A 23,175-nucleotide genomic window follows, 5' to 3' on the forward strand; every position below is an offset into this window, starting at 1 on the left:
GGGTACATATTGTGCACCAGAAAAAGGTTCTATGAAGTAAATAATATTTTGTAACTCAGTTGTTATCCAGTTATCCAGGCAACCGGCAAGTCAGGTTAATACTATTATTTGTGTATAGTGATCTGTGGTCAATGCCCCCCCCCACACACACACACGCCTGCCCATAAAACCAGATATACAAATAAACTGGACCTACATTTTTTTCAATTCATACCTTTATAGTTCCATCAAAACAATGTTAATTTTCAAGAAAACAGAACATTCTAGAAACAGCACTTACACCCAACTAGCCTTAAACTGAGTGCTCTATGATCATTAATTTTAGTTGATAACTCATCTCAATACCCAATGAGCAATTCCACATCACAAACGCACACATATTTGCTTCTCGGATTCTCCTTAGAAATATGATACTAACATTTGTCTCCCAGCATTTAGGTCCTCAGAATTGAGCCATTGCTTCAGTAACAGATGGACTTAAACACACTGATGATTTTTATAAATTATCTAAGTTATGTATCGCCATCAATGATACTGTATAATGAAGGGAAATATGGGTAACAGCGATATAGAACCACATACAACCTAGCTGATAATACAAAACAAGACAGTCAATCATACATGGTGACTTTTTGCATGACTACGCGTGGTAGTGTGGTTTGTTCATTTCAAATCAAGGACCATGGTGGAAGGGTTCTCCAAGTAAGACCTCCATAGGTTAGAGAAGCGACACATGGTAGCCCCGTCAATGATCCGGTGGTCCGCTGACCAACTGACATTCATGATGTGGGCTTTTGCTACATCACCTGCTGAGTTGAACCTTGGAAGGATCTAGAAGGGGTATAAAACCAGGTCACAATATTATATATCACGTAGCATTTTACAGTGCATTGAAAAGTATTGGGACAGTGAATGTTTGTTTTGGCAAGTTTAGTCAAAAGATAAATAAGAAAATGAGACAGTACCATTCCCCAAACTATTTCAATTGTAATAGAAACTAGAGAGGGTACAATTTCTGGGGAAATTGTAGGGTGTGCTTGCTTGCGTTGGTTGCAGGGGTCCGTATTTAAATTACATTTTACAACTGATATTTCTGTATATTTTATATTAAAATGCATAGCCTACTTATTATTTATAAAGATTACATAGATTTAAAAGCATATTTTTTTCTGCTCATTTACAACTCAAAATACTAAGAGTGAAGAGTAGAATGAAATAGTTGTCTTCTCATTTCCCCTGCAAGAGGGAATGGTGATCAGCAACCTCATAGTTGAATCAAAACGAATACATTTGGCAGACCGGTGTAAAAATTTACCTAATCTCTATGACTTAAACTCATTGTAAGTTTTTCCCTTCTCGTGATATTTTCAGGCATTTAGCCTACCCATATTGCATTCATTCATTAATAAAGAACCCCCTTTGAAATTTATTTTAACAACAACGTTACCAGCAGTCGCTAGCTATCTCAGATGGAATCGCAATTCAAATATTATCATCTGCTAACTGAAAATATGCCCCCAAAAACTTAAATAAGCTTGACATTTATTTAGGGGAAAATCACTCATTCATAAAAATGTCAGTGGTAGCGATCATTGTCAGTAACAAGGCAAAATGCGATAAAGCCCTACTGTGTGGAAAAGCTGCCCAGGTAAATTGTAGGCTACAACTACTACTAGACTGTCTTGGTAGCGATTGCGTTGGTTGAATTCAATTTAACCTTACTTCCGTTGTACGGTCTTGGCTGAAATGAATTATTTTAATGAACAGATTGAAGTTTAGGCTGTGGCAATGGAGTTCAGGTTAGTAGTCACAAGTCAGATAGATTCACCTTTTGAAAGACTTTTGATTTAAGTAAGGGTAGTGCCGAACATGTGCCGCCGTTTGACTTACTACTAGTACTGTAAACAGCTGTGGAGATGTTTTTGTTAGCTACAGGACTAGGCTACAGCGTTGCAGTGAGCTACACTGGTTTGAAACCACAGGTAATCATAATTTCACCAACAAATCGTTTACTTGTAATCTAATGTCATAATAAGTCCTACAACAAAAATGTATTTGTGAATAATGTTTATTTTAACGATTGAAAACAGATGTATCATAGACCGCTGTAGTATGTGTTGCCCGGGCAACAGAGGCTAATGTCATGATGCTAATGCTTTAGTGACATAGTAGACTACTGTTTCCAAAAGTAGATGTAACTACTTCCTTATATCAGCTTATATTGTACATTACACTTCACAATTGTGTTTCATATCACAAAGTAAAATGAGTAAATAGTTATCACCCTGACCTCTTTGCTTGTGGCGTTTCTGCAGCTCCCTTGCAGTAAAGCAGTTAGCCAAGCTATCTCCCAGAAGTTACAAGCTGCTAAACTAATGTTCTGCTAGAGGTAGTCACGCGATATTTCGTGACGTTAGTGACGACAGTAGCGTCAGTGACTGTGGCTAGCAAGTTAGCCACCGTTAGCTTCACTTTTGCCACAAAAACCTTTACAATTAAAACCTAAACCGTGCAACGGAACATAAGTCCCAATAGAACCAACGCAATCGTGACCAAGACGAACCTTTTGACATCGACTGTCTATGTAGTCCAAATATTGACTGAGCCTTAGGGGCGCAAAAATAAACAATAAGAATAAATAAGAATAAATATATATGTGAGATAGGCAAGCACACCCCAATTAAAATATATAATTTGGTCAGCTCAGCAGCATTGTTTTATCATCCGCTGTTGTTGTGTTCGGAGCAAAAAATAATGTTAAGGAAGAGTGCCTGGCAGAACTAGCATTATCCTTGTGCCGTTGCGTAGCGCAGGCATGCCGCTCTAAAGCCCCTTTCCCTCTACTACTCACGTCTATATCAATGCGACAGAGTTTACAGAAGGCATAATATTGATCTTTGCTGCTCTTAGTGGCAAAGCGGAGTTCTGAACTCCACATAGGTTTGAAGGAGGTCTTTCTTTTTGGCATCTGAAAGCCTACGCGAGTGGTAAATTGCGACGGTGGGCAGGAAGGGTCAAAAAGGAGGACAAAAGGGCGAAAAGGAGGACACGCAACAGCGGTCTGGACAAATGGCTGGAAAACTGGACTGTCCGGACGAAATCCGGACGTCTGGTCACCCTAGGTATGAGTAGCGCTAGTGGCGGCTGGTGCATTTATTTCCAGGGGGGGCTACAAAGTATAATTAGGCAAGGATCTCGCCTTGCTAGAGGGGTCCGGGGGCATGCCCCCCCGGGAAAAAAAATGCTATCTCAGAAAGCAGTATTTTGGTGCATTCCTAAATGTATTTACTAATTTGTAAATTGAAGTGATGACCTAATGTATTGTCTTCCCCTGTCATTCGACTGTTGCTGAATTAATAGACCAATTTTTTGTTTGTAAACGTTCGGGATGCGCGCGCAATGTGGCTGCAGAAAGCTGAGAAAGGATAGCATTTAAAAGGGCAAAAGGACCACACGGATCATACAGAGTTAGATTTAAAAAGACCAAAAAAGTCGAGGAGAACAGCCTTTAAGAGAGAAAGTGATTCCCCATTGATCTGTCTGGGTATAACCTGAGGCTAGTGCTAGAATATTAATATTATATCTAAAATATATAGATGGTACTTAAATAACTGGTGACAAAGTAATAGGGTACGTTTTGGTAATGATATGCCTACCAATCTAACATGCTAATGGGGTAAAGGGTCAACTCACGTATAGCGACTCCCTATTGGTGGATACGGGGGGGATCGAAAAGACAGACGACGAGGAGAGCCGCGAAAGGAGGAGAGATTAATACTAGACCGACGGTGTGGAGAATAACGAGTCAGAAAGGAGTGAAATTAAAAACAGAAGAATATGACCGCAGTAGTTAGAATGTTGAGCCATTGTTAGTAGTTAGTATAGCCTACCTAAGGGTTTTTGTTGTTTTCGTTCAGCCAACGAAAGGTGACAGTAATGTTCTGTTTTGGAGCTATCTAGTTTGCTCAGCTTTGTGAATTTATAGCTAGTACTAGCTAATCTAGCTATATGCCTACTCGTGTTAGTACGGTATACCGGGTCAGTGTACCAGAGAACCTGCTGCTCAAATAGCACCCGAGTATCCTGGGCACTCGTGGTTCCTTTGAGGCGGCCTACGGGGGAGCCACGCCACTGAATAGCGCTGCTAGCTACCGGAAACGCTAGCAGTTCCATTTCAGCTACGTGGGACGACCAGTTTGGCAGGAGCGATTGCCGGCTAGCCACGTAGGGTTGCTAGCGGACAGACTAAGGCCGAATCCCAATACTCCCCCTTACCCTTTCCCCTTACCCCTTCCCCTTCGTTTTGCGCGTTCCCGTGAGAGCTAGTGGTGTCCCAATACTCTTTTTGAGCTAGGGGAAGGGCTAAGACTAAGGGGTATACACCCCTTAAAACCAAGTGAGGTCGGGAGCTTACTTGGGCCGAATCCCAATACTCCCCCTTACCCCTTCCCCTTAGCCCTTCCCCTTAACTTACCCCTTCCCCTTGGCCCTCGAAAGTAAGGGGTAAGGGCTACATAGCCCTAGGAAATGGGACACCACTTGGTTACAGGTACGTCATCTAGCACGTATCGATATCTCCAAAGCAAGTAGTGTTATGCACTGATTTAAACGAAATTCGCTGCTAATGGAGTTTACTTTAAACTGTAGACATGCTAGTCAAAGAAATGCGGGACTGTTGTGCAATTCAGCACTGTAATATTAGCGTACCAAACTAGCGATTTTTAGAAACGTTTCAATTAGGAAAATGGTTGCAAATATATATGTTCATGACTGCATATAACACAAAACAAGACTGTCATAATTTTTTTATCAATTAATTAAGCCGAAAATATTATATTTAGCGGACTCTCTGGATGATCTGGCCGCCATTGTTGCCGGTCGCGCAGTTTTCACATAGCCCTTCATAGAGGTGAACACATGGCCTAAAGTGTTTTATTCTGGGCCGCAATTTCGTTAAATAGCCTAAATCTTATTTGTGGTATGGAATTATTCGTTCAAATACATGGCTAATTTGGTTAAATAAATACTCAGTAAATAACTGGAAATGTGTTATGGACTCCACTCACTTCAAAATTAGACATTAGTCAGGTGGTATAAAGGAACTCAGGTAAAAGCCAAGTCTTAACCGGAAATTGACTTTAGGGCTACATATATCTACTACTTCAAATTGAAAACGGAGAAGATATTTAGAGTAAAGACAAGTTACTTTACATTGGTGTTCAATATCGTCAATTAAAAGCAAAAACTTTCCAGTTACAAAGCGTTTGTTCGTAGGATTAACTCCAGCTGCAGCAAACACTTAGCGTTACTGTACCCCAGCCCTGTTTTGGCTGTTCGTGACGGGCAGCTATGACAGTCGCGCCTCGTTTTTTGCAGATTTCTTGAAAACTTGCTAAAATAAAAACGATCTAGCTAGATTATGTACACTTTAAGCTCAATGTACATACCTTGTTTAGCCAATTTGGTCGATTGTGGAAAAAAACTCGAACCGTTATTAGCCTAGTTATGGAGAGCCATCACGCTAGCTCGATTGAGAAATGTAGCTAGAATCCACACCTCAAACAAGTTAACCTAGACGCAAAACTGTACATCCAATCCAAAAAATAAGGATATTTTCCGAGACCCAAGACTCTGACGAAACCATTGATATCCTTTATGTGTCTGTGCGGTCAGAAATACAACTCTTTTGGCAGTTTCCAAAACGTCACCCAATTCTGCTTTCATGGTGCATGTCTGTTTGGTTGCCACAAAACGGCGAAAAAACTCAGAAGTAGAAAAACCATTTGAAAAACAAATATTGGCCCACTTCTTTCACTTACCGGCCTTCCCTCTGACATCGCTAGCATCTCATACTATTCCGTATTACACAGCTTGATAACGTATTTTGCTCCAAGACCTTTAGTAGGCTCCAATCACTGACAGATTTATACTCCTCCTCGCGATCTGTATTCACACTCATGGTGCCTATTTTTCAAAAATGTTCTGAAGTGTCTTTCTGAAATGTGTTCTTACAGACTTTGGAATTTCATTTCTTTGTAATCTTCCAAAATAATGTTAAGTGTATGGGTATTTTTCCAAGTAGGCCAATGACTGGTCAATACGTACGATGCATTGAGTGCGCAACGCGCCGTGTATTGAGTGGGCCGGTCTGAAAGTATAACTCCCGGGCCACTTTTTTCCCCCCTTCCGCCCCTGATGATCTTATTGGGTGTGCTCGCGCCTTCGACCATTGTTCTCTCACATATATATTATTATTGTTTTCCCACCCCTAAGGATCCCTCAATATTTGGACTACATACACAACGTCGGTGTTAAAATGTTCACCTTGGTGCAGATTGCGTTGCTTCTATTGGGATTTACGTTCCATTGCACGGTTTAAAAGGTTACAATGTTTTTGTGGCAAAAAGTTCCTTGTGTTCACAAAGGGAACTCAGTGCAACAACACAACGTCAGAACACGTTAGCAACGACGCATGGATACGATGTGCATAGATGTGCTGTTGCACAGTGAGTATCGTATCGTGCTGTGGTGTACTAGCAAGCATCACACATGCAAATCAAGACTTGCATGTACAGTAAGTAATGTCACATTAAATAATGTATTTAAACTCAAGCTTGTGTGGTGCGTCGCAGTCTTCAATGCCACAGCCTAAACTTTAAGAAGAAAAGTTTAAAGAAAAGATTTATTTTACAGCACATTCAAACAATCCCCTCAGTGAAGTTTGGCTAGCAATAGCAGCTAGCTTGCTCGTAGCACAATTTACTGGGGTCAGCTTCTCCACGCAGGGCTCTAAACTGAAGCCAAATGGTCGCATTTGGCATTGTTAGCTACTGACAATGATCGCTTCCTGCAAACTTCTTTTGAATTAGCCATTTCCCCTTAAATAAATGTAAAGCTTATTTAAGTTTTGGGGGGCACATTTTTATTTAGCAGATGGTGCTGTTTGAATTGCGATTCCATCTGAAATACTACCGGTGACAACGTTGTTTCAATAGCTTGTTTCAAAGGGGTTTACGCTTGTTTCAAAGGGGGTTCTTAATGAATTAATGCAAGATGAGTAGGCTAAATGCTTGAAAATATCACTAGAAAGGAAAAACTTTAGGGGACAGACCCATCTCCAACCGATGCAAGCAAGCACACCCGACAATTTTCCCATAAATTGTACCCTCTAGTTTCCAAAGTGAAAATGTGGTCAACAGTTTGTGTGGAAGCTTTAAAGAAAATACAGGCTTTGGAAGAGCAACAGCAAAAGCTAAAAAGGCAAAAGGAACAGCTGGAGCTCGAAGCTTTGCTAGAAGCAGCCACTGCTAAATTAGCAGTTTTACAGGCCTCAAACGTTCATTGTGTTTCAAGGGCATCATAAAACGCAATTAATTTCTACCTGAAATGGGCACAAAGAAAAGAAGCAAGTGAGCTGAGTGTAATGGCAAAGGAGTACCAGCCAGTTCAGCAAAACAAACCGCTATCAATAAAGAATTGGTCAATGCCAGGAACTAACCCAACACTAAATGTTAAGGAGCCACAGGAGGCTAGGTGGCAACAAATGACTTGACCAAGGGAGTGAACTGAACCACAAGACCGGGTTTATCCTAGCAACTCACAACAGTAAACTTACAGCGTAACTTCTTTGAAGTAAGAATGCCGTTTTGTCAGGACTAGAATGCCGTTTGTCGTTGTCCAGGACAAGTGTTTAATCGATATTTTTGTACTCTTTTAGAACTTGAGTCAGGTGGGACTCAGGGAGTCAGGTGGCTGAGCGGGTAGAGCACCGGGCTAGTAATCTGAAGGTTCACATGATGTTGTGCCCTTGGACAAGGCACTTAACACTACTTGCCTCGGGGAGAATGTCCCTGTAATTACTGTAAGTCACTCTGGATAAGAGCGTCTGCCAAAATGACTAAATGTAAATGTACCACCGTGTTAGCAACTAGTTTGAGGTTATATCTCTCCCTTGTACGTCGCTTTGGATAAAAGCGTTTGCTAAATGTAGTCTAAATAGGTCATCTTGTTAACAGATTAACATAGCTGAACTAGTTAGCTAGCCAGTCGCGATGTTTCTCATTGCGGCACTTTTGCTGTCTCGGTTGGAGTAGCCTATGCCTGAAGGCCGATTTATACTTCTGCGTCTCCGTTAACGGACAGACGCACGCACGGAGTCGGACGGACTGGTTGAATTTATACTACTCCGACGGCTCTGAAAGCAATTCACAGCCAGAACAGTAGAGGACGCTGCACTGCGATGCTAGCTAGGTTATCGAAAGGTCGGAGCAGATGAACAAATGAACCATTTCATCAATAAAATAAGCACATTTTCAGCAACTACACTGCCCATTTCTCGTCACATTTCAATTCAGATGCTGATTTACATGTACTGTTTAGCTGAAATAAGAGTTGTAAAAACTTACAACAATGGCGGTCAAAGGATTCTGTTCTCTTGTTGGTCACGGCAACCCCCACCCCTGACGCAAGCGGTTCTTAATACGGACCAATCATAGCCAAGGGGTATCCGTAAAAAGACGCACGGACCGACGGACAGTCAGGAAAATCAGGAAGCGCACGCAGAGCTCTGCGAGGGCTCTGCGAGGACACGCAGAGAGCGTTTCTTGACGGAGAGGGCGTTCCCCGTGTGCGTAAAAACGCAGAAGTATAAATTGGCCTTAACTCCTAATGTCGTACAGATGGGTTCTCTCTTCCCATCACTCCAGGAGTACATCCTCGTGTTCTTGGGTCCAGAAACGAGCCATTGTTGGGCCTAGTTGTCAAGGTAACGAGCAGTCAGAATGTTGGAGTTCGTTGGAAATCCCTTCACATTGGTCAGACATTCAACAACTTCACCCGATCTGACTGAACATGTTTAACTCTCCCGACAGTACCCGACAATGACCAACAAACACAAACTGCTGGCCCACCCTTACCCCCCCCCCCCCCCCTAAAAAAATGATACAATTTTAAATGATACATTAATTTTACAATGTTAGGATTTATGGCAAATTATTTCCTTAGGAGTCACTGAGAACCACTGTTCTAGGCCAATCTAGGTAATCATAAGTAGATTTGTGACGTTAGTGACTTTTGTGACTGTGGCTTGCTAGAAAGCCACCGTTAACTTTTCTCCACAAAAACTAAAATTATGCCTAAACTGTCAAATGGAATGTTTGCACGGATACAAGCAACGCAATCGGGACCAGGCATAGAGTTAATGTAACTAGAGTAAGCTACTTTTGTCTTCAAAGATGGCGTCCCCATTCATTTCTATGAAAAGTGCTCAGTGGCGCAGTGAGGCAAGCGAGAGAGCGAGACTGGACGCGGCCATCTTTCCACTTCCGTGTCTTCCGGTCTAGCTTTAAACAGTGGCTCTTTTTTTCCCTAGCTTCGAGGCCTCGTCTCTTTTCATCCTACAAAACCAAACGCCTATTAATGGATATAACATGATCTAACAAGACTTGGTAATAATGTAATAAATAAAAGCTTAAGAACTGTGTCTAAAATATACTTTATTGAACATCTGCCTTTGAAAGGGGCTTATTCACAGAACTATATAGGCTACAAGACTTTCCATCAGATGTAGGTGGGGGTGAAACATAGTCACTGAGGACCTTCATTGTCCCACAAAAGCAGTCTGGCTTGATGACACGATCAAAAAAGAATAATGGGTGTGTTTGAAAAAAGCTTCTGAAGGCAAGACTGATATTATTTAAATATATCATTTCCGATTGTGGTTAACAGTTAAAGTATGAATCTTCGTCTTTGCTCCAGATAGACATGTCAACAATATGCTCGCGCTTAACATAATATATTTGCCATCATGTCATGAACGTTTTTACGAAATATCAAATCTGTTTTAAAATAACGGGAATAAACTATATTAACAACATTTCATGTATGTGTGACAACCATTTGCTAAACTTGCTACAACAAGGCAGGCAACTCAAGCCATGCCTCCCTGTGCTCATTCAATATAAGTCTATGGCTCATTCAGCTCAATGTAAATCGGCTATCGGCCAATATGAACTTTTGTGCTTGTGCCCTGTTAGTATCCGCGAGCACATTTGCAGGCGTCTTTTATTGATTTAGGCAAATAAATGGGGTGCGAGTTTACCCATTTCGGATTGGTTTCAAACTTAGCAAAAATCAGGAAATATTATTCTATTAAAAAGCTAGTAGTATGAGCCAGGTTCGAGAATCGAACAAAAATCATTGGGGAGATAGTTTTGTAAATGTTGACTGGAGTTAATAGAATAAAAACGACCGGAAGAGTTGGAAACCTAACCGTAAAAGCAATACCATCTACATCCACCGGGGCTGTTACGTCAAGCCGAGGGGCGAGGGGTGGGGGCTTGGGACCAGGACATTGTCTATGTACTGCAAAGGCAAGCACACCCAATTATAAAAGACTAAGAAGGAACAGTATGGGGATGGGTGTAAGGGGCAGTTGAAAGTTTGGTTACCAAAGCAAGATAAATGTTGACACCCATTTACCCCTGGGAAACCCAACCTCTCCCGTAATAATAATATGTACTACTAAACCGTAAAGTGTTACTAAATCTATGTAACTACAATGTTGCAATAGGTATTGTTTTGTGGTTACATTGTATTGTAATCTAATGTAAACTGTTACAAAAAAAACTTCACTGTTCACATTATTCATTTATTTGTGTCTTGTAAGTTCCCAAGCCTAGCTATATATTTTAGGGATTAACACACCATGTTCTTGATATAATAAGGCTATTAACATTTCACTTTATTGATTCAGTAATTATCCACAAACCTGAATCTTTCCCAGTGCACCAATGGCCACTTCAGGGGGCAGAATCACAGGCTTTGCATATGTACCTCCAATCTGAGTTAAACACAAACATTAAAGTACAACATTAGATATTTTTTTAGGATGTCAACATTTTAAGACAAAGCTATTTCCTTAATGACCACTAAACACAGTAAAAAAAAAATCATCATTCATTTACACTTTAGGGATAAGCATTTTGAGACACGTCAACAACCAGAGGTGTCCCAAAAGTTTGTCCTCTTTCCTCCCGTTTTATCCCTTCATCTCCTCTCCTTCATCCTGGCTTGGAAGCGCCAGGAAGCGTCAAGATCGACTGCGACTGGCTCAATGCTGTTCACACCAGACACGGATTTCTCTGCGCCGGACACCAAGCCTTTCAGCTACTCTGAGCTTTCCTTTTTCACATGTAACGCTGACATGGTACATAAACATGGCATAGGTTATATTTAGGAAAAGTGTTATTCCAACAGCATCCCAGCATGGATTCTTCTCTACGTTGTCCTTGTACAGTTGGTGCTGGGGGTCATACAACTCCCTGTGCTTTTCAACTTTGAGAATTAATTTGATGTCGTCCATCTCCTTGAATTTCTTGCTGATTTTCAAAATCGACTTGGGGGCTATGTCTGCAGGCGTGTGTGTTGTGTGCAACGCGTGACAAATTGTTTCTCTCAAACAAAACAACTACGGGCATGCTGGCTCAACAGATCAATCTATTTATTTTCATTTATTTTTATCAGGGTAACCACATGGAACGGCCGTGCGTTACCAACATTGTGTAGTTAGGTTTTATATAGGGTGAATAATGGTAAAGTACCTAGGCCTCCAAAGTAATATAAAAAAAATTATAAAGTCTACAACTTTACAAATGTTCACTGTAGTCTACAATTAACATAGTAAAATTTTAAGAACATGTTTTTTAATTCAAATATATCAACTAATATGGTGTATTTCATCATCCTGCAGCCGATTTTGCAAGCGCCTCGCAAAAAAATTCGACCTGCTGCTGAAACGATCGCTGCAGAGCACGAGCAATTGCAGCGCTTTGCAGCCCGTGTGGCCGGTCTAATTTGATAACATGGGCGCCGAAAGAAAAAAGGCGGCGCTTTCAGGTACTTCACAGCTAATCGCAGCGCTTCGAAGCCAGTGTGCCCCAGGTGTTAGTACTTGAATGTTTTCTAGTGCTTTCTGGTGAAAAGTTGTGAATGGGGACATTTCATGAATATTCTTTTTAGTGCTATGTTAAACTCCAGAAGTGATCATTTATCCACACAATCCTAAGGATCATAAACAGTCCCTCATTGTGATGGAAATGAGTAATATGAATAAGCAAATTTGTTTTACAATGATGTTTTTCATAAGTTGACTATGCTAGTACTATACATTTCTTATTTTTGTATTTATGGAACTCAACTGTACGACTTAGGTCCCTTCTGCACTTACTGAGCCAATGTTGGAGAGACTGAAAGTGCCCCCCATGAGGTCAGCGGTTCCCAGCTGCCCATTTGCACCAAGTGTCTGTAGTCGATTGAGCTCTACAGCAATGTCAAACACACTCAGCACTTGTACGTTCTTCACGTTTGGAACCAGCAGACCCTGGTTTGTATCCATTGCTAAGCCAATGTTGTGGGCTGCCTGTAAAAGGAGTCAAGGGTAGATACAAGCAAAAAGAGAAGTTAATTAGTGTTACATCACCACCCATTGGGACACATATACAATTTTGGGATATGGTGTTTTGGCATCCATGCCTCTGTCTCTTCATTTAACACTAGAAGCGCTGAGCAGGGTTCATTTGACCCCAGTGAAGAAAAATAAAATAGTATCTTCACACTCAATCTAATTCCAAGACCCTACCTTGTAGACTTTTTGTAGATAAGTGTTTTAAAGTTTTCAAAATCACACTGGGGAAAGCTAATTAGGCTATTTGGCTCAAATTAAAGAGATTTATATAAAGTGCATTAGCTGCACATGGGCGTTCGTGTGTTGGGAACGATATACATAATCGTAAAATGCAAATATGTTTTGTAAAGCGGATAAACAACTTTAAAATCAAAAAGGCATTTTGCATATTCACACGAGTGAAACATCATATTATATGTGATAGTTATTCAGTGTTTCTCCTAGAATTTTTTTGTTGCAGTGGGGGCAGGTCAGGTCTAACCTCCCCCCTCCCCCGGCCAAAACAAAGTGCTAACCCTAACCCTATATTTCGGAGCAGATTAATGTAATAGTCTAATAGCTAATGTAATATTGCACATATTTTCGTCCTGTTTCCCCTAAAGAAAGTTAGCATACTTAAAGACACCTTACAGTATGTTCTAAATGGCATAAATGCTGCCAATTAATAATTGACGTAACATCTTATTGTTAATGGTCAGTGGCCTAGCCTACTGATTAAGGTAGGCCACTCGGAAGCATGTACACTGTCTGCTTCATTTGATCTTGATAGGCTAAGCATTCTGTAGTAAATAATAACAACATACCCACTATTTATTCATTAAAACTACTTAAGCATAATAATGCACGTAAGATACAAAACGTGAGCAAGGGCAGCAATCGCTATCGAATCAACAGACGTGCAATTTCGCGAGCAGGGGAAGAACACAAACAACGAAAATCACCAGTTAACTTCATTAAAATTTGCAAGAACTATAGAGTAATACAATAACAGGCTTAAATGAACTGACAACATAAGTTATACGACTTACAGTTCTCAAGGACGCACACTCGCAATCTCAACTGTGCTGTGAAGCGCGTCTGTGCTATTCTACGACATGCGCTCTAACAATCACGGCTGATAAGACGGCCTAAAATTGTGTACAGCCCTATTTCTGATACCGTCGCGGCAGAAATTTACCGCCACGGAAAAATCAACATAGGGGAAACACTGACTTATTAATATATTAGCGTAGGCCTAATAAAAGGCCTAATAAAAGGAGATGACGGCATGGGCGGGGGCTATTATTATCATTGGATTCGCAATAGTGTAACCGATCGTTCTTGAAGGCATTTCGACATTAACTACTGAGAAATAATGAAAACAATATTTGCTGCATCTTGGTTTTCTTCATGACACAGTCCCTTCACTGTTTGGTCCTTAGGTCTGCAGCAAGTCTGGTCTGATATTTCGATAACCGGGCACTCTGCAAAGTTAATATTTCCCTTTTTATAATCCAAGTGCAGTAGGCTACTGAGATGGACCTAATGTGGTTAACAAAGGCATTCTCAATGAAATTGCCTATATTACCGTGTAGAAAAATAGGGAAATTCAGTTTAGTTATGTAGAAGCGAAAACACGTTTAGGCTACAACCGATATTCAGCTGCTCTTAAAGGGGCTGGCTAGTGAACAGAACGACAATATTAAGTGGATACACTTTCAGATATATACAGCTCTGGAAAACCATTGTCTTACATTTTTAGAACTGAAGAGTCAAATTTGCAGTGGCCTCTTACATTTTACCTTTCTGTTCCTCACTCAAAATTGCCTTTCTCAATTTTTTTCTAGAGCTGTAGATCAGTGAATTGTTACATACATATACGTGATTACTGATGTCAAAACTGCCAGTACATTGCAAATTTATAAGCACTGTATGGTGAATTAGGCCAATGACAACTGGGCTCCACCATTATACATGTAATGACTTCTGGTATGAAAAAAAACGTTTAGATGCTTGTGCTGGTAAGACAATTGAACAGAGAATCAATATAGTACATTTAGATAAACATAACAAAAGCAATTTATAACGTAGGAAACAACAGGCAAATGAAGACCACATAATCATTTGCATGAATGTAGGCTACCACAGCTTTGGCCATTTGACTAGAATAGATGTGGGGGTTGAACAAGTACTTCAGAGATGACAGAGAATTGTGATCTGAGAAATATAGGTACCAAAAACAGCATTGGCAGCATTTATTCTAAAAAGACAACCCTGTTTTTCAAGAGGTTAGAGGAGCTAAGCTAAACGCTGTGTAGCCTATAGTGTTGCTCAACGCTATAGTGCCAGCTCAACATGGCTAAAAGAGATCCATCGCGAAAGTACAAATAATATTTTGGGGATCTCGAAGCGCTCACCCAAACAACGTCAATTGCGGCTCTGCACTCTCTTTGGTTCTGAAATGAATACCTGCAAAATTTGACCTTTGCACAATATTTTGAAAACACCAGTGTTCTCATCCCCCCCACAATCCCCCCCCCCCTAGTGATTCTATTGACGTAAACCATTTCAAGATCAAGTCGCAACAGCAGGTACAATTAATGTCTTCGTCCGACCACGAATGTGTCAACAACGTGGATGTAAACAGAGACTACTCACCTAACAAGGCTCACAGTTGTCCAGTTTTGCAAAACATCGCAAACAAAAACGATCTGGTTACATTCCTGAAGGTCCAAACTATCTGACTATCCATCCAAAACAATGTATTACATCCATAAATAGCCATGAACTCTGGATGCATCATGCAACGTTTGCCGACTGAAGCGTCCGGTCACTCATTACACTCGGTAATAACTTCGGCTCCATTTGGAATTTTCCAAAGTTCGTGGTGTCAAAATAGCCACTGCACTCTGACCTTTCAATTGACACCTCATTTGACCCAATAGGAGCTTCAATATCCTGTCCATAGACTTCTAAAGCCAACCAGGTGGCTCCCAACATCTGTGCGTTCTGTATGAAAAGTAATACATTTTATCCAAAGTAATATAAACATGGTTTACCAAGGGTCCTTTTGGAGTCTCCAAGGGGCACTTAAAGAAAACGCCTGGATGTACCCTTAAAATGTTTTTTGTAAAATATGAATATATTGTGGTATTATATTTGACTTTTGACTTGGATTAGGTAAGGCTTCATGCTGTGGTCCCATTGCGTCTTCCAACTAATACCACCAACCTAAAGGGATCTGAATGTTGCCGGTTCGATTCCCGGCTGTGCATAATGACGTTGTGTCCTTGGGCAAGGCACTTCACCCTACTTGCCACGGGGATTGTCCCTGTACTTACTGTAAGTCACTCTGGATAAGAGCGTCTGCTAAATGATTAAATGTAATGTAATGCATGTCTTCCAAATTGTTCAAGAACAGCTTTCAATTTACTTTGGGTATGAATTTGACAGGATTGTTAAGAGGTGAATGGAAGCATCCAATGGTGTATACCAGTGAAAGGGTATAAAAGGCACCAGTTTCTATCTGTCCGTGTTGCTGGTTGGGTTTCAATACCCGTGTTGCTGCCATGCTTGAACTGCTGTAGCGGTTTGTTTGAATAAACACCACCATGGTTTCGTACACCTTACCATCGCCTTGATATCCTTTTTCACTGCATCATCCAACTGCTAAATGGTTACTAACAGACAACCCATTGATACAAGGTGATAGTCCATAGCGAACCCTATCTAGCTCGAGTGAGACCAAAATTGTCTACATGGATGGTGACTGCTGTGGGTCACCATCCATGACTGCATGACTGCTGTGGGTGACTGCTGTGGTGGTGATAAATAAAGTTTTCACTTTTATCTGTCATTTATTGTTGCGCTCTCTGAGACACCACACCTAAAAAAAACATCTAAAATGCAAGTCCTTGCATCCAAGAGGCACAAAAAAGGTTAATTTAGAGAAAACGTATTGAACTTCAAAACGCCACCAATTGATAAGGATAACTTCAGTTTTACCTTGTAGGTGATATTCTGGCAGAATTCATCTACCGAGGCATTGAGAATTGGGAAATGCAACAGGCCAAGTGAAGCTGCCTGCATACACACAAAGAAAATAGTGAGGAAAGATTGTTACAAGTTTGAGTCAACAACATTCATATATCATGTAGCTTTGTCATCATCAATAGACGTGCCATGTAAATACATTACTTATTTCATAAAAGAGGCTACTTATAAAATGGACACCTTGATAAAGAAGGGCATGTAGCTGAGCTTGACCCCTCGGGACTCAGACAAACTCTTCAGCTCAGCTCGCAGCTCTACTAGCCGTGTAAGGTCCACCTCATCACAATATCCAAAGTGTGGTATCTTTAAGGCTGCAGTCATGGTCCTCACCATTGCTTTATGGAACCCTATTTAAAAAGAAAAACAACAGAGGAAATGCATCAAATTATATTAAAAGGCAGTCAGTGGAGCCACCTAAGCAGGGAAGTGGTGGTTATCTACTAGGGACTAATGCTAACATCAGACACTCAATCATACTCATTTTTTTACCATACACATCCTACATATTTGTCTTGTGCACATCAGTCCAATACTTGCTGTTACCTATAAACACATCAGAAATTTTTTTTTGTCCATCTTTTTGTCCATCTCAATTCTTCTTTGCTGAATCTCTGCCTTTTCGGCTAACGTTTTAATCTTGGCTACAGTAGTTTATCATATAGAATAGAGACATAAGAGTTAAATTCTGTTGATCGCTGATGTTCTCTCTTTGAAAAGCATCTAATACTTTTTATAATTTTAATAAATTACAAAGAATGTATATCCTTTTTCATTAATCACATCACAATTGTAGACTTATCTTTTACAAACTTATTGCACATTTTGGATTAAAATTTAAACGTGTATTTAGCAATCACATGTCAGACGGAAGAAGTCCTTACAGATAAGTGGCAGGTACATTTTTAGGGGGGAGTGGTTGGGGGTGTAGTTAACCAGTTGTTCGCAACCATTTAGTCCCTGTATGAAGGCTGAAAAGTTTTACATCTTCACAAAACCCTGGAGGACGGTAGTTGACTTGAGACAGATCTGCCTATTCAATACTTGGTGATTAGGAGGGGTGAAGGGATATCGCATTTAGGGCTGCCGCGATTCACATCAATATTTTAAATCGACGCATCTTAAAAAAAAAAAAAAATCTAAAATACAAAAAACGCTTCAATTCATTATCCACCTTATTCTCAGGGGGTCTACTGTAGAAATGATTATGGGTGCAACTTCCGGTGAGTAGCGGAAGTTGCGGTTTTCTATACGTTAGTCCCAGCCAGCCGTCAACAGTGATTCTTTCTAAAGTAATTTCAACTATAATTTTACTAAAACTGGTTTGTTTTTAAACATATGTTGTCATTTGATTGTTATTATTATTGTTATAAAATGTCATTGCGGAACTCTGGTAGGCTACCTGTTGTGCTGTTCGCGGCTTTACTACAGCTAACAACCAGATTTAGCTAAATCTGTAGCTTCCACGACAGTGTGTTGAACACACACCCACAACAAAAAGGGATTGTTGTTGTGACAAACGGTAGTTTCCATCGCCTGCCAACAGATGAGTCCTACAACAGAATGTAGCTGAAAAACCTAGCCTTGAAGAGACCACCCAAAACACTATCGTATGTGTACTCATTTCATTTTGTGGACAAAAAGCTGACGGAGGAAATCCATATCCTACTTTGTGTTTGGGCTACGAAAGACTGTAGTGGAAAAAACATCACACTGCTGTAATTATGAAGTTGAAATGATTATAGATTATAAGATTGAAAATGAACCTCTTCATCACCTTTTTACTTTTATATGCTATATTATTGAAAACCAGATGCAAAGCTGTTGACTGATTAGTATTACCACTAAAACATAGAAGACATAGAGGCCAAATGTGGAAGACCAGACAGATAGAGTTTGAGAGCAACAGAGAGAAGTGTGTGCGTAGGCCTCTCCCATGAAAGACTACAAGGCCCAGATATTGAGAACTACAAGCGCCAGACATCAGGGGACAGATTTATGTCCTTAAACTCTGTATGACCGTGCAGCTGGGCTGCAAAGCCCCCCGTGGGCACTGGATGGGAAAAAGTTAGGGAAGGTCCAGGCTATGCAAATTCTGTGACAATGGACCAACCGAGTGTGAAAATGCATACATGAATCTGTGACCACATATAATGTACCAATGATAAAATAGCATAAAATATTGGAGGAAAATATATAAGCATATGTCCAGAGAAAAGTTTCAGTCAGACTCCGGGGTCTACTCGCGTTTGTTGGAATCAATCCTTTGTGTTAGATTTGAATAAACACTTTGCATCAAACTTTGCTGCCGTTTCCGTGCTGTTTTACTTTTTGATATCGGTTAAAAACTATTTTTCGACTACAAGACCTCCACAGATTTAGTTGCAGTACTGCCAGTAAAGGTGGGATGCAAGTGTTCATATAGGATTTTTTGTGGGTTAGTAGTGTCCTCGTCCAGCAACACATGAGCACCCAGTCATTTCTATTTCACCTGACGATGAAACTAAAACCCAGGACCGGTGATGTGGGACTTTGAGGCTCTGACTAGGCTCTATGTCTGCTTTAAGGTAGACAAGGTTGTGTCCCACCTCCTTTATTAAAATGCGACCAACTTTACTGCGGTGGAGGTAGCTAGCTACTGATTAGACTCTGAGCTTTTCAGGTTATTCATCACTTCACACGCCGTCCGTAGCAACAGAGTTGCTAAAGTAGCTAAATTTGGTAGTTTACGTTATTTGAGGCCTTTTTTTCAGGTCGGCCTCCCATCCTTCGATAGTAGAAGGCAGAGGTATGATCAAATTGTCCAGATTCAGGTGTAACAGGCTGTGTTCCCACATGTTTTATTTCGCATCAGAATTAGCTTACCGCAATGACTGTTTGAGCGTTACCATGACAATCGCCGGCTCCGGAAGTTTCCTTTCTCTTGCTATTTAGCTAACTTGTTAACCGTAACCATGTAACCATGACGCGTTGCTAGGACAATGGAGGCCTATGAAGTGGTTTAAAGACGTTAGCCCTAACGTCCGGCTCTAGTGTGTGGTAAATGCACACTACCTGGTTCTTAGATAATTGGCGAGTATTGCTATCGAATCATTACCGAATTGGCATAAGCACCAGCCCAGAACCAGCACCTTGGAATTTTTGGTTTAAAAGGGGTGTGTGTTCGTGTATGTTGGGATATGTTATGTACCTTATCTAAATATTTTAATTAACGTTGGAGTTGATAGTTTAAACCTACAGTTTTGCACTTTAATTTGTAAGTCTTTGTTTGTTTGTCAATGACATATACAGTTTGTTGTTTTCAAAATAAAATGAACTGAAATGGTCCAAAAATTCTATATATTTTTTTTATTTTTTGATTAATCGTTTCAATTAATCGACTAATCGAAAATAGTCTACAGATTAATCTATATAAAAATAGTCGTTAGTGGCAGCCCTAATCGCATTCAATACATCGCCTACATACAAAACATTACAGCTTTTTCAAATGCAAATTTAGTTTGCACACAATGCGCTCCAAACTGGGAACTAGAGTCATACTGTTACAGTAAAGAATGAATTTCAGAAGAAATTTTAGAATTTCAAGTTACACTTGCCTCTCATATGTGACACACTGCAATGACAAGGGGTTCTTGTCAGCATTCTGCATTGTAGCCTTTGCTAGAAGTCGTTAGATTTTTTACTGTTTAAATTTTCTTGCATATTTCAAAAGTTAGTGTTGAAGAAGCCATCAAATAAACAACATGTATGGGATCACTAAATACTCATAATTTGTTCTTGTTTACCTAAGCTTCCAGTTGTGGACATGTCATGCGTGATGTGATTTGGCTAAACAGTGCAGCCAGTTTTTCCCTAGGCTACTTATGCTAGCACGGTGGTACAAGCTGTTATGTTTGTCTGTACAAAGTACAATCCGATCCCGACTCCTAATCAAGTAGAGAATCGGCAAATTTGGTCTTGAGTCAAGTACCCTTAAATATAATGTTACACAAATAGTTGTGTCAACTTTGAAGCATGCCTTCAGTGTTCGGCATACATTTATGGGGAATGTACTCAGGATCATTTCTACAAACTATAACACCATACTAAAAATATTGCTGCAAGCAGCATTGAATGCCAAGATGCCCAGCAGGTCAAATGACACAAAAAAACTTTTGGGAAATCCACAGAATAGGGTTGACTACATTACCAAGTTTGGGGTCATCAAAGAGTTGCTGAGAAATCACCTGACTTCTTATTTGGCGGCTTTGGTGCTCAATTTGATTAGCCATAAGAGTTTTAAAAATGTTAAATCCATCTGATAATCCATGCCAATTTTGGGAAGATTGGGCAAACTATTGTGCCAGTGAAAATGTTAGCTTTTTCATTAAATCCAATACATCCTATATCCTGTCCCCAATGACTGCCACGTTTCACAGCTTTTATGATTTTTTTGACACATTCAAACAAGTCTTTCACACTGAAGTTCACAATGGAAGAATAGGATGAGTCAGCTAAACTACAAACTAGGGGTGGACGGTATTAACGGTACAGGAATATACCAGTATGAATTTGGTCTACAATATGAATTTTGACGATACCGTGCTAACCTCAGTAGAGCTTTCCATAAACAAAAAAGATTTGTCACAACCCAATGTGTGTAACTTTAACACAAATATCGCAAGCAATCTTCTGCATCCTCATAATCAGTATTTTACAGATGGAGTAGAGCATCGTTTTCGGGTTTTATTGTTCAGTTTTATACTGCACTAGTATGCTAGGATATTTTATACTAGCTAACATTAGCAAGCTGCATCTGTACCAAAACTCTTGAGAAATGTCTTCACAACATAGCTTGGGTACACTTTACTTAGTTCTTGAATCATTATCATCTTGTTGCAGGTTCCTCTTCATTTTATGTATAATTTGGTGTGCATGCCTTCGGCGAGCACAACCATTGTTCTGTCTCATATATATTTTTTGTTATTATTATTATAATTTTCCTATTATTGAGGATCCCTCATTATTTGGACTATATAGACAACGTCGGTGTCTAAAGGTTCGTCTTGGTATTGATTGCGTTGTTCAGGGTTCATACACATTTTGACCAATGGATTTCCATGACTTTTCCATGCCTTTTCAATGACTTTAAAGACAATTTCCATGACCAAACCTTTTGTGAAATCTTGGTGTATACGTTAAAAAGTTGATTAAAAGAATAAACATTTACAAATGTACTTTGGTTGACAGGCATTCATAACACTGACACATCAAAAAGAGCTTTAGTATGTAGTAGCATCCAGGTAGTGCACACATTGCTTTCTCTTTTTTTGTGCAAAATGTTACAAAATGTTGAGTTGGAAACTAACTCTTTGACCATTAATCAACAAAAACAATTTCACATTTAAATAGGTTTATAAAACAACATTTGCATAACAAGTGCTTTCTTTTTGTGTTTGACTGACACACACACACACACACTTCTGTCCCCTTGACAGGCTAGTGAGAGAGAATAGTGCTTTATTAATGTCCTCGGGACCCTAACTGAACAGTCACGTGCCAGCTTAGCGTTTCATTTCTGTAAGCTTTGCATCTATCTGCTTTTCAATCTCCAGCAGAGATACCTTCTTCTATTTTGCGTTTGGCGGAAGCTGTTGGATTTGGTGATGAAGGTCAGTTGGCTTGTAGCTTCTGCTTTCTCAGCATATTCATCTGCTGATTTCTGACGTGCGCTAATATCAGTCTCCATTCTTGCTCTCTTCTTTTTCAAGTCATCCTGCTCATCTGTGAGGGCCTTTCTCTTCAGGTCAATTCCTTGCCTCTCCTTTCTCTTCTCTTAATCCAGGTACCCATGGTACTTCTGCCAGGCTCTTGCAGCTGAAAGCAACAGTTCTTTGGTGATCTCTACCTTATTTACGCCCCCAACAGACCTGACATGGTTGACAATGAGCCTCTGAGTCACCAGGGACATCTCCTTCTAATTCTCTATCATCATCGATAGTTTCCTTGTTGATTGAGAATCCACGCTCATCACTGGTCTGTCCATGAGACAGGACAAGCAGTACCTTCACCACATCCCACACACTGAAAAACGATGGTTTTGACCCCATTGTCTTGTACAGGAGGGTGTACACCCAGTCTGTCTTGGGGTCAAACTCCCTGAAGTTGGCCTGAAGAGCGGCTGACTCACAAAACTCACAAAACTCTCGGAGGATGTCATCGCACAATGACTCGTCTACATGTTTGGCCTCAACAAGTGTGTGCAACATTCTTCTCATTTGGGGCACACACAGATCCTTGGACACGGCCATGCGTCTTGGGTCAAGGCACTGCATGCTTCTCACCAGTTGGTGATACACTGGACCCTTTTTTAGCAGCTTCTCAGTCAGAATGATCAAGAGTTTCTTACAGTCCATCTTGATCTCCAGCACCTGCCTCTCTAAAATCTTCTTGGAAGACTTGAGTTGGTTTAGGGTGGTTTCTGCTGCAAATCCAATGTCAATCTTGGAAGAGTCTTTGTGCAGACTGCTGTCCTGAAAAGTAACATGGAAGAGCTTCAATGTGGAGGTGGCCTCCCTCAGGGTGTTTTCCTTCAGAAATCGTCCCATGAGCCCTTCAAATATTGACATGAAAATAATGACTAATTTCAAATATATAACATATTAATTCTGATCACTCTTTATTGGCAAATTCACTTATTCAAT

At 40.3% G+C, this 23,175-nt stretch overlaps 1 protein-coding gene across 1 annotated transcript in view; it reads right to left on the reverse strand.

The window, feature by feature from the left end:
- Nucleotides 1-205: 205 nt before the first annotated feature.
- dbt (dihydrolipoamide branched chain transacylase E2) overlaps nucleotides 206-23,175 on the reverse strand; it is an 87,968-nt gene continuing 64,998 nt past the window's right edge. Inside the window, exons 7-11 of the mRNA XM_084692737.1 lie at nucleotides 16,676-16,842; nucleotides 16,448-16,525; nucleotides 12,227-12,418; nucleotides 10,769-10,840; nucleotides 206-831 (exon numbers count right to left, since the gene is read on the reverse strand). Of these exons, the coding sequence (XP_084548863.1) occupies nucleotides 664-831; nucleotides 10,769-10,840; nucleotides 12,227-12,418; nucleotides 16,448-16,525; nucleotides 16,676-16,842 (677 nt within the window). The 3' untranslated portion in view covers nucleotides 206-663. The remainder of the gene's footprint in view (nucleotides 832-10,768; nucleotides 10,841-12,226; nucleotides 12,419-16,447; nucleotides 16,526-16,675; nucleotides 16,843-23,175) is intronic.

Source organism: Hypomesus nipponensis, chromosome 26, assembly GCF_054491055.1.
Source record: "Hypomesus nipponensis isolate SF chromosome 26, ASM5449105v1, whole genome shotgun sequence".
Taxonomy (NCBI): Eukaryota; Metazoa; Chordata; class Actinopteri; order Osmeriformes; family Osmeridae; genus Hypomesus; species Hypomesus nipponensis.